The 11,556-nt window shown below is 41.9% G+C and overlaps 1 protein-coding gene across 5 annotated transcripts in view; it reads right to left on the reverse strand.

Moving 5' to 3' along the window:
* Positions 1-11,556, reverse strand: part of LOC143291195 (uncharacterized) — a 68,481-nt gene that overhangs the window by 44,677 nt on the left and 12,248 nt on the right. The window contains exon 1 of one of the 5 annotated variants that reach the window (XM_076600927.1): positions 1,390-2,029. The exons of 1 other annotated variant lie outside the window; for it this stretch is intronic. In XM_076600927.1, the coding sequence (XP_076457042.1) occupies positions 1,390-1,609 (220 nt within the window). In that variant the 5' untranslated portion in view covers positions 1,610-2,029. Of the gene's footprint in view, positions 1-1,389; positions 2,073-11,556 lie in introns of those variants that run through there. 3 more of the 5 variants (XM_076600924.1, XM_076600923.1, XM_076600926.1) reach the window with 3 other exon arrangements.

Below are 11,556 nucleotides of genomic sequence, written 5' to 3' on the forward strand. Positions count from 1 at the left end.
CACTCTTTTGCCTACCAACGCTCAGAGTCCCACAGGTGCAGATACTGCCACGTGTAGAATGGCCTCAGCAGGTGCAGGGTTTTTTCTTCGGGGTTCCTTCTCCTAGGAGGACTTCTGGCCAAGGATAAAAGCTCCCCCTGCCCTTTGGTCATCCTCTTCCACCTTTACAACTGTTGGGAAATGTTTTCTCCTCCGCCTGGTCCGTCGTTGGGAGACTTCACATGCAGCAGGTATTACTGGGTTACATGGTACCAGTAGCAAGGGCTATGCCCCTGACCTGATGTGTGTGTGAGTGTGTGTATATTCACATGACATATAACAATCCATGTGTGCTGTGCCCATGTGTATGTGCACGTACATGTTGCCTGAACGAATGTGTGAGTGCATGCGTGCATGCATGTGTGTGTTCATGCATGCATGAGCCATGAGAGTGTATGCATGTATGTCTGTTTTTCACATCACATACATGTATTCATGTGTGCCAATGTGTGTGCTTAGAATGTGTGTGTGTGTGTGTGTGTGTGTGTGTGTGTGTGTGTGTGTGTGTGTGTGTGTGTGAGTGTGTGAGTGTGTGTGTACCTGTGCACTTGAAGGTCTATGCAGCTGATGGTTAATTCAACACCAAAGCAACTGTTTCTGACAGTACTGGAAAAACAATCACCAGTACTGACAGCTGTCTTCCATTTGTCATCTAATTCTCTGTGTGTGTGTGTGGGTGTCTGTGTGAGAGAGAGAAAGAGAGAGAGAGAGAGAGAGAGAGAGAGAGAGAGAGAGTGTGTGTGTGTGTGTGTGTCTGTCTGTCTGCATGTCTGTCTGTATCTGTGTCTCTGTACCAGTCTCTGTGTAAAGGTGTATGTCAATGCATGAGTGTATGTGTAGTGTATGTCTATGTGTGGTGTGCATGAGTGTAATGCTATGTGTACATGTAATTATACCAACTAATATGTATCTAATTTTAGGCATGTGAATGGGCACACAACACACACACACACACCCCCCAACACTGATGCACATGCACACACACACACACACACTTCTCCATGCCTTCAACCAGCAAAGTTACTGCCACCAAAGGAACATAAAATCACCAGTGCACACAACCATGAACAAGTGGACACTGGCATGCACATATGCACACATTCACATATCCCCCCTCACCCCATCCCCAAACACACACAACACACACGCAAACACCCCCTTCACACCCACAGACACAGACACGCACACACACACATACATGCACACGCATGCACACACACACAAACACACACACGCGTGTGCGCACACGTACACATGAGCACACACACGCATGCACTCACGCACACACACAGACAACTGCGCACACACACAACCACCCATACCCCAATACACCCAAACAAATGCACCCACCATCTTCATCAGACAAAGTTGTGGGCACCAACTGCAGGTACTGTTTATGCTTGGCAGAGGTGGTCAATGCTGATAAATCCCTACCACCACCACCGCCACCACCACGCCTCTTCCCTTTACCACTGTCCAGTTCAGCGCTGTTGGAGTTCATGTTCACATCTTTCGACTCCCCTCCACTTTTTCTGGCCTCTGTCAATTCTCTGGAACCTGTCTCTGCCATGATGATAATCCTCAAACTAATGTCGTCGATCAGCTGACTGTACAGTTCTCTCTGAACTCACCAAGCATAATCCTCACTGCTTTACAGCCATTTCACCAACATGGTTTGAATGTGCCACACCCAAACACAAATCAAACTTTTTTGTTGTTGTTGTCATTAACATATGCTGTACACTTGAAACTGCCAAACTGATACTCCTTTAGACATGTAATCACTACACTTGATGATGTGAAACACAAAAACAAAAATTGTGTTCTTCCTTGGAGCAAACCTTATCAACAAACTCTTCTGGAAACTTTGAGATCTTTAGTTGATTGGGAAAATGCAGTCTTCAAGTTCAAACAGGCACAAAGACTGTTCAACATTAATGCCTGGCCTGTTTTGACCCAGAAAAAAAATCAAAGATTGCTTGGTTTCAATGGCGGAAGACCTGTCTCCTATCTGCATGACCATAATTATTTGCCCACACTCAAAAAGTGGCCTTATTTGGAGACAGTGGAACCCAACAGCTGTTGTTCGTATGTCGCTGGAAATAGGTGGTTTCCTTTTTGTTGTGTGTGTGTGTGTGTGTGTGTGTGTGTGTGCCTGCGCGTGTGCATGTGACTGTGTGTTCTGTGTTGTGTCTGTGTGTGAGTGAGTTAATGCCTGTAAAGGGGAGGGGTCTGTGTCTGTGTTCAACAAACAGCTGCCACATCATTCTGAGCAACAGAGATATTGCCACATCATTGAATTAATGGCAACATTTTGTATTCAACACATTACAACTGCCTGAATATGCTGAATATGAATTAAAAATCACACTTCCCAGTACACCTTCCGATGAAATGCCAGGACAATTACAACAATCACCACCAAAACAGCTACGCAAACCACAACAAATGAACAATGCATACTTGCTACTCTAGAAACAGCATTTTGGACTGAAATAATGGCACAGAAGAGAGAGTGGGAGTGAATAGAAAGAGAGAGAGAGAGAGAGAGAGAGAGAGAGAGAGTGTGTGTGTGTGTGTGTGTGTGTGTGGTGTGTGAGTGTGTTTGTGTGTGTGTGTGTTAAAGCATATGTATGTGCCTGCACATGCACATGAGATTTTTTCTGTAACCATAAAATATGTATGGACTGCATGTGAAATAATAATTACACTGTAGTCTTTTTTTTCTAGAATATCCTTGCAACCTCTCTCTCTCTCTCCCTCCCTCTCATTCTCTCTACCTCACACACACACACACACACACAAACATGTGTGTCATGTGTGTGTGTGTGTGTGTGTGTGTGTGTGTGTGTGTGAGAGAGAGAGAGAGAGAGAGAGAGAGAGTGATACTCAGTGTGTGTGTGTGTGTGTGTTTGTATGTGTGTCTGCTGTGTGTATGCATGTATGAAATGATATTTTAAATACACCTACATCAATTTACATATCAAACAGAAATCTGAGTTTTCCTTCGATACATGTCAAACTTCATCTCCATCAGATGCTACAGCATGAATCAGCGAATGTAATGAAATGCTGATGTCTTGTGCATTGCACTATCACTGTATCTGCAGAAGTGTTTTCTTTCCTACTGTTCCCCCCACCCTATTGTTTTATTTACAATATTAGATGAGAAGAAAACCTAAGAGAAGAGAATAGAAGAGAAGAGAAGATAAAAAGAGAACTAGTCTAAGAGAAGACAGTGCAGCGATACGTAGCGAGGTGTCACTGTTGTGAGAACACACCCGACACACTGCCCGCGACACAGCAGTTTGTCTGTCATGTGTTTGAGAGGTTGAGATGCTGTTGTATACTTCCTCCTTCCCATCAGTTTGAATTGAAAGCCTTGGGGCATGTCAAGACATGCGGTTAATGATGTGTACCTAGAATGGGCAGTTGTGTTGTGGTGGCTTTAGGGGGTGGGGTGGGTGAAAGGGGGAGGGGGGGTCTGCTTGGCCTTATTTTTCCTCCTTCAACTTTTGACATAAGTCATAGGTCATAGGACACCGGTTGTTCAGACAGTGCTGTTTGAAACTGAAAGTGATGTGAAATCTTCTCTTTAAAGGATGTGTGTGTGTGTGTGTGTGTGTGTGTGTGTGTGTGTGTGTGTGTGTGTGTGTGTGTGTGTGTGTGTGTGTGTGTACTTGCATATATGCCTGTTTGCATGTATCTGTATTATATATACGTATGTACACACACACACACGTGCACACACACACACACACACATAATCCATAATCATACATACCACTGTCAGTGAAAACGCATTTAACTTAAGAACAAATGAAAAGAAAAAACACATCTGTTGTAACAGTGATAGAAACCAGCTGTGAAAGAAACACTCTGCTGAACTTATGGATATTAGATCATACAAAAGCTTCATGCAGACAGATTTTTTTGTTATCTAAAGATCACATGCCTGGGAGTTGTAACCATCTCCTTTCAAACAGCATAGTAAGGCTCTTATCTATGACTTCCCTATCACTCTGACCAAGGCCTAAGAAAGCAAGAAATTTTGGCACAGTATATAAGGCTGTTGACCAGGGGTTTGTATCAAGTCAGCTTAAATCAGAGATTGACATTAGCTCACAGTTGGTCGAACAGCAAAATGAGAGCTGTATGATCAATGATTTCTCCACTGCAATGGGAAGTCATTTGCAGTTTAGTCTTCCGTGAAGGACTATGACTCTCAAACTTACAGACAAGATTGAATGGCTCTAAGTGCTTCAGCCTTGGGGAATCGTTGGCCTTTGGGTTCCAACCCAATGCAGACTGTCCAAGAACCCTATAAGAGAGTGGGAATGTAACTTCGGCAAGACACTCTCCACTATAATAAAATTCTAGCCCAGATAATCAGGACAGCAGTTGCCTCCTCTGCTGTCCTGATTGTCTTAGTTGGACAGAACTGACAGTCATACATACTGAACTGAACGTTCTTGCCAATTATAGTTTTGTTATAAAAAGCTGTCTTGTGTAATTTGGGCTGACTGCACAAATCATGACCCTTTGAATGGGAACATCAATAAGACTTTCCTGAATAACAGAGTAAGCTACTGCAGAGAGGGAGAGAAAACAAGTGCACACACACACACACACACAAAATAGTAGGTCCTACCCACTTGACCTCCCCCAAGGAAAAAACATACCAAAGTTCTCCACAAGCTCTAATCAAGAACCCTGGAGGAGTAAATGACAAATCTTTTCCTCTGCAACACAACAGTTCCAAAAACCTGAACATTTATATATTCCTCTGTGACACGGAAGTTCCAATACCTGGCCATTTTCTGTATTTTCACATCAGGTAAGACAGCATTGTACCTTTACTCCTGAAACCTGGCTCTAGCAGCAATGGTGAAAACTATGAACATTAAGTACACAAACATGACAATTTTGTCATGCTGTCTGCCATGGTGACAGGTGTGGGAAAAAAAAGGAGAAAAGGTGACAGAATTGCTGAGCCACTGGTTTGTGATTGTCAGCTCAGATTATGAGTCATCATCTGAGCGTGCACATGCACCTTTCAGCTTTTTGTTTGACACGCCACCTCTTTTACACTCCACTAAATACATGCCGTTTTCACCCACCAGGCTGGCAAGGCATGGCTTTTCACTGTCATGCATATGCAGTAGGTTCCGTTTAATTTCATCACCTGTCCTCTTCCTCCTTCCTTCCCACCACCTTCACTTTCATCCTGCCCCTCTCCCTTCAGATGTGTTTCATTTTTGATTCAATCCATCCCCACAATAATTTTGTCTCTTTCTCTGTCATGTACTATCAGCCACCTTTTTTTTCTTTTCAGCCACCCCCCCCTCCTGAAGTTTAAACTCTTCACTCTCTGTTGCTTTCCCAATCCTTGGTATAATCTTCCTTCACCCTCACTCCAACCTACCTCATTTAATGACATCTATTCACATCTATTCTTTTATAACCTCATGGGAGATGGCAGCATGTAAAACATCTAAAACCATTTAAGATTCTATTATCCCCTCACAAATACAACCCCCACCCCCACCCCCCACATACACAGGCACATACACATACTGAAACAGGCACATAATACACACACATATGTACACTGAAACAGGCACATGTACACACACAAACACACACACACACACATCTCTTTCCCCTTCTGTCGAACAGAATGTTCAACTAACACACTTTCATCAAAACAGACCGAGATAACAGAACTGTGTTTATTCACTGATAATATCAGAAATTTATTTGTGTGTGTGTGTGTGTGTGTGTGTGTGTGTGTGTGTGTGTGTGTGTGTGTAGATGTGTGTGTGTGTGCGAAAGCACGCATGTATGTGTATGTATGTTTAAGTGTGTGAATGTGTGTGTGCATGTGTGCATCCATGTCTGTATGTGTATGTGAGACAGAAAGAGAGAGATAGATTTTTAGTGCATGTATCTGTGTGTTCACAAAAGTGCCTATGGCTGCCAACTTTTGCATATGGTTTTGTACATTTCATGTTCTCTGTGTGGGGGTGGGGGTGTGCATGCATGCATGCATGCATGCGTGCCTGCATGCATGCAGGCTCTTGCTTAAGCATGTGCACCCATACCAGGGGACAGATTTATCTGAGCTACTTATAAAGAGAAGACAGTTCCAAAACTTCTATTCATTTATTGTCATGTATATGTTTATCATACATGAATACAGCAAGCAGGTCACTTGACAAACATTTGTAAAAAGCGCACCAAAGAAACTAAACACCTAAAGTAGAAAGCAAATGTAGAACCTCTGCACAATGACATACATACACATATGCACACTTAATCACACACACACACACACACATATGCACACTAATAGACACACACTGACACACAGACACAGACACACACACACACACACATATGCAGATTCCCCTCCACGAATCAGTAATACCATCACAGCACCACCCTCAAAACCACACAGGCATGAAAACAGTTGTTACATTTTCATACATATAATATTATATACGCTGTCTTTCGCAAGTTCCGCTCCAACACTCCTCACGACTAGTAGAATCCACAAGGAATTACACAAGAGGCTTTCCTGTCACACTTCACAGCCAAAAACACCACATTTTCTTCAATCCACTGCCCACCGCCGCTGAGACATGAAGCCCATGGAGAGAAATCACTTGAACTGACAGAGAAATCACCTGAACTGACAAAGAAATCACCTGAACTGACGGCCAGCACAGCAGAGTGGCCTAAAGTGGAGGGGGTGACACGTTTCAATGGACAGGAAGAGCAGGCAGCAACAACTAAAGCGAAGGGACGGGGGAGGGGGAGGAGAGCGAGGGGAGTGGCTTCTGTCCCACTGGGTTTATGCTAAGGGGGTAGTGTTCCACCTTTTCTTTTTTTAATTTCATATTGGTTTTAAAATCCAGGCTCCCTCCCATCTTTTCAACTGACCTGCTCAGATCTGATCTGTTCAACGTGTCAGTACAGTGTGTTCCCTGCTCTGCCAAGGAGGATAACTTTCTTCACTGTGACCGGGTTGTCTGGGCTTTGAACAACACACTCATGTTGCAGTTGAAAAGGCAAAATAGATCAGCAGGCATAAGTCAATTTATCCAGTTTAAGCATAAAGAAGTAAATGATTCCATTATCCAAGTCATTACCAAGACCAATCCTGAAGAAAAATGGAATTGTGGTATGATCTCTATATAAACTTGACAGAAAATGTGCATACCAAACAACAGGAGTGAGTATTTCAACCCACAAAGAGACAAAGACTAATCTGAAGGTCCTGGTCTTCAGTATTGGAGATTGCAGAGTGATATGAGACATGTAAAATTCTGCACAGATATTACGACCAAAGTACTTGACACTAAATGACAGTACACACACAAGCCATATGCCATCCACTGTGGTGACAAAACCTTATGAAACAAAATCTTTTTAAACAGTTATTAACATGTGGAATAATCTGCCTAATCACACTGTCACCACATGAACACTTAATCACTTCAAAATCTCAGACACTGGGAGGACTACAACTTATAAAAAAAAAAAATTAAATATATGGTTCTACACATTTATACAAAAGGCTGAAGAAGTCAACATGCTGACCACTGATATGATACAGTAAGATATTATGAATATGAGTGCTCTATCAATCAGTTACTTCTGTGGTCTTGTACCCTTACATATTATGTAAGTTTCTGCTCCACTGTCAAATCACTGTCTTGTCTAAGCACTAGCACATCATTGCCTTGTGAATCCATATGTCAGCATCGGCTGGTTTGATTATATAAAAAAAATAATAATAAAAAAAATACACACATTCACACAGACTTGCTATTACAGTATTAATATTACTATTAATATAACTGCATCCTCCTCCCTAAGTCACTCTAACTGAGCCAGCTATCTGTTTACACTCATATTTCTCTTTGACATTTACAGTCTTGTCTTCCACTTCAGAACGTCTGCTGATGTTTCTTTACACCATCAATTAATACTTCCATAATACTAGCACTTTTATTTTTTCAACAACAATAAATACCCTTTAAAACTGTTGGAACTAAGGACCAGAGGCTAGCACTGTACAGGCCATCTAATACCTATATTTTGATCAAACCTCTTTCATTGTCAATTTTGCAATAACTTCATAAGCAATGTTATTTCTATTTCATGACAAAACTGTTCTTTGCATTTCACCGAGTTTGCAACTGACAGGTCAGAAACGGTAAGTTCATCTTTGTGCAAAGTTTAACAGGTTTGATAAATAACTTACCAAATAGACTTGGAAGTCTCTTCATGAAATAGATTTGGAAATCTCATCATGAGTTTCAGTTTCAGTTTCAGTAGGTCAAGGAGGCGTCACTGCGTTCGGACAAATCCATATACGCTACACCACATCTGCCAAGCAGATGCCTGACCAGCAGCGTAACCCAACGCGCTTAGTCAGGCCTTGAGGAAAAAAAAAGGTGAATAAATAATAGATAAGCTTACACAAATAAATAAATAAATAATAACTATAATGTAAAAAAAAAAATAAATAAATAAATAAATAAATAAATAAATAAGATAACAATGATGATAAATAAGCAAATAGATGTAAAACATGAAGACACACATTCACATATACACCCACACTGCATAAAAGATATGCACCGAACATGCAGTTTCACAGATATGAAAGCACAGTCAAATACATATAAACGTACATGAGCTCCAACACACACACACACACACCACACACATTACCCTGCACCTCCTCTACCCCCCTCCTCCACACACTCATTTCTAGTCTATGTATCACAGCTTCCACGGCACACACACACACACACACACACAGAGATGAACACTTACTTGTACAAGCACACACACATATGCCCATATCTCCACACACATATATACAAAGATATATATATATATACGTTCCAATATCCTGTTGCTCCCACAGTGTAGGCATGCATACACTCACATACCTCATCCTCTACCCCACCTCCCCCCGCACCCCCACCTCCCCCTCACACACACACACACACACACATACACGCATGTGCACAGAACTCTACTGACACTTGTGTACACTTACACTCTCGCGCATGCACAAACGCACTCAAAAATACAGACCCACACATGCACACACACACACACACATACACACACACACACAGAGGCTGCCACTGACTGGCCGCAAGAGGGATGGGAAAAGATCTCTGATGCCAAGAACGTGGCGTCTTGTGTGTTGCTCAGTCTATTGTATTTGGAAAAGCCCACAGAGACTCTGTTCCGTTTTGAAGAAATTTGTGCAATGTTGGTTTGGAAATGATGCCGATATTTGTTTGATTTGCAAAGCATCGTGCTCTACCTTTCATGTTAGACTTATGGCCACTCCCTCTCTCTGCTTTTATTTCTTTGAGGCGATCGATGGTGTGATGGCCTTGTACCTGTTCTTTTTGATATGCTTTGACTTTTCTGAGGATTTCCGATTTTCCTAGATGTAGGCCACTCGTTGGTGTTGCGTTACCAGCAAGTCTGTCAGCTTGCTCATTTCCCTTAACACCTGCATGTCCCGGGCAGTATGACCATGTGAGTTTTTTAATCTGAAAGTTGCGCATTGCCTTATGCCACTCTGGGCTTCCCATTCCGTTTTCAATTTTCTGTATGAGGTTCACTGAGTCTGTTAGAATCATGGCATGTTGGTTTCCGGGCGTATGGATGGACGATAGCCACTGGAGGGCATGTGTCACAGCTTCAACTTCCATCGTTAGGCTGGAGGTTGTGACTTTGTAGGCAGCATTCTCTTCCCTAACTGTTTTTCCATTTTGTCTCATCATGAAAGAGACTTGAATATCGCTTCATAAAACAGACTTGGAAATATCTTCATGCACAGACTGGGAAATCTCTTCATGAAACAGACTATGAAATCTCTTCATGAAACAGACTGGGAAATATCTTCATGAAACAGACTATGAAATATCTTCATGAAATAGACTGGGAAATCTCTTCATGAAACAGACTTGGAAATCTCTCCATGAAACAGACTGGGAAATCTCTTCAAAGGGAAATTTCTTCATGAAACACTGGGGAATCTCTTCCTGAAATAGACTTGGAAAATCTCTTTATGAAACAGACTGGGGAATCTCTTCATGAAACTGACTGGGGAATTATTTCATGAAATAGACTTGGAAATCTATGTGCATGTGAGGAGCATGAGGAAGGAAAGGTGTGTGTGTGTGTGTGTGTGTGTGTGTGTGTGTGTGTGTGTGTGTGTGTGTGTGTGTGTGTTGTGAGTGATGTTATACAATTAAAATTTTGTTGTTGTTGTTGCAAATTTGTATTGATTTTTGTATTCCTGTGCCTTATGCATGTCTCATGTATTAACAAATGTGCTTTGAACCACAGGGTAAGTGATTTCTAAATATACATTATCATTATTATTATCATTATCATACTTACTACTACCATTAGTAGTAGTAGTAGCAGTAGTAACTGTAGTACTAAGTAAGCTGCCTCCTTAAGTCTACATTTAACCATGCAACATAGAACATTTTAAAATACAGTAACAAAGAGTTTCAGTTTCAGTGGCTCAAGGAGGCATCACTGCGTTCGGACAAATCCATATACGCTACACCACATCTGCCAAGCAGATGCCTGACCAGCAGCGTAACCCAACGCGCTTTGTCAGGCCTTCATAAAATAAAATTTTAAACAGAAAAAAAAGGTGACTAAATAATAGATAAGCGTACATAAATATATAAATAAATAAATAATTATCATAACATAAAAAATGTAGTAGTAGTAATAATAATAATAATAAATAAATAAATAAGACAACAATGATGATAAATAAGCAAATAAATGTAAAACATGAAGACACACATTCACACATACACCCACACATGCATAACAGATATGCACCAAACATGCAGTTTCACAGATATGAAAGCACAGTCAAATACACATAAACGTACATGAGCCCCAACACACACACACACACACACACCACACACATTACCCTGCACCTCCTCTACCCCCCTCCTCCACACACTCATTTCTAGGCTACGTATCGCAGCTTCCAAGGCGCGCACACACACACACACACACACACACACACACACAGATGAACACTTACTTGTACAAGCACACACACATACGCCCATATCCCCCACCCCCAACCCCACACAAATATATACAAAGATATATATATATACACACCCGCACGTTACAATATCCTGTTGCTCCCACAGTGTAGGCATGCATACACTCACATACCACATCCTCTATCCCCCCACCCCCCAGCACTCCCACCTCCCCCTGACACACACACACACATACACACGCGCACAGAACTCTCCTGACACTTGTGTACACTTACACCCTCACGCATGCACAAATGCACTCAAAAACACAGACCCACACATACACACAAACACACACATACGCACACACACAGAGGCTGCCACTGATTGGCCGTAAGAGGGATGGGAAAAGATCTCTGATGCTAAGAACATGGCGTCTAGTGTGTTG

This window comes from Babylonia areolata, chromosome 16 (genome assembly GCF_041734735.1).
Source record: "Babylonia areolata isolate BAREFJ2019XMU chromosome 16, ASM4173473v1, whole genome shotgun sequence".
Classification (NCBI taxonomy): Eukaryota; Metazoa; Mollusca; class Gastropoda; order Neogastropoda; family Buccinidae; genus Babylonia; species Babylonia areolata.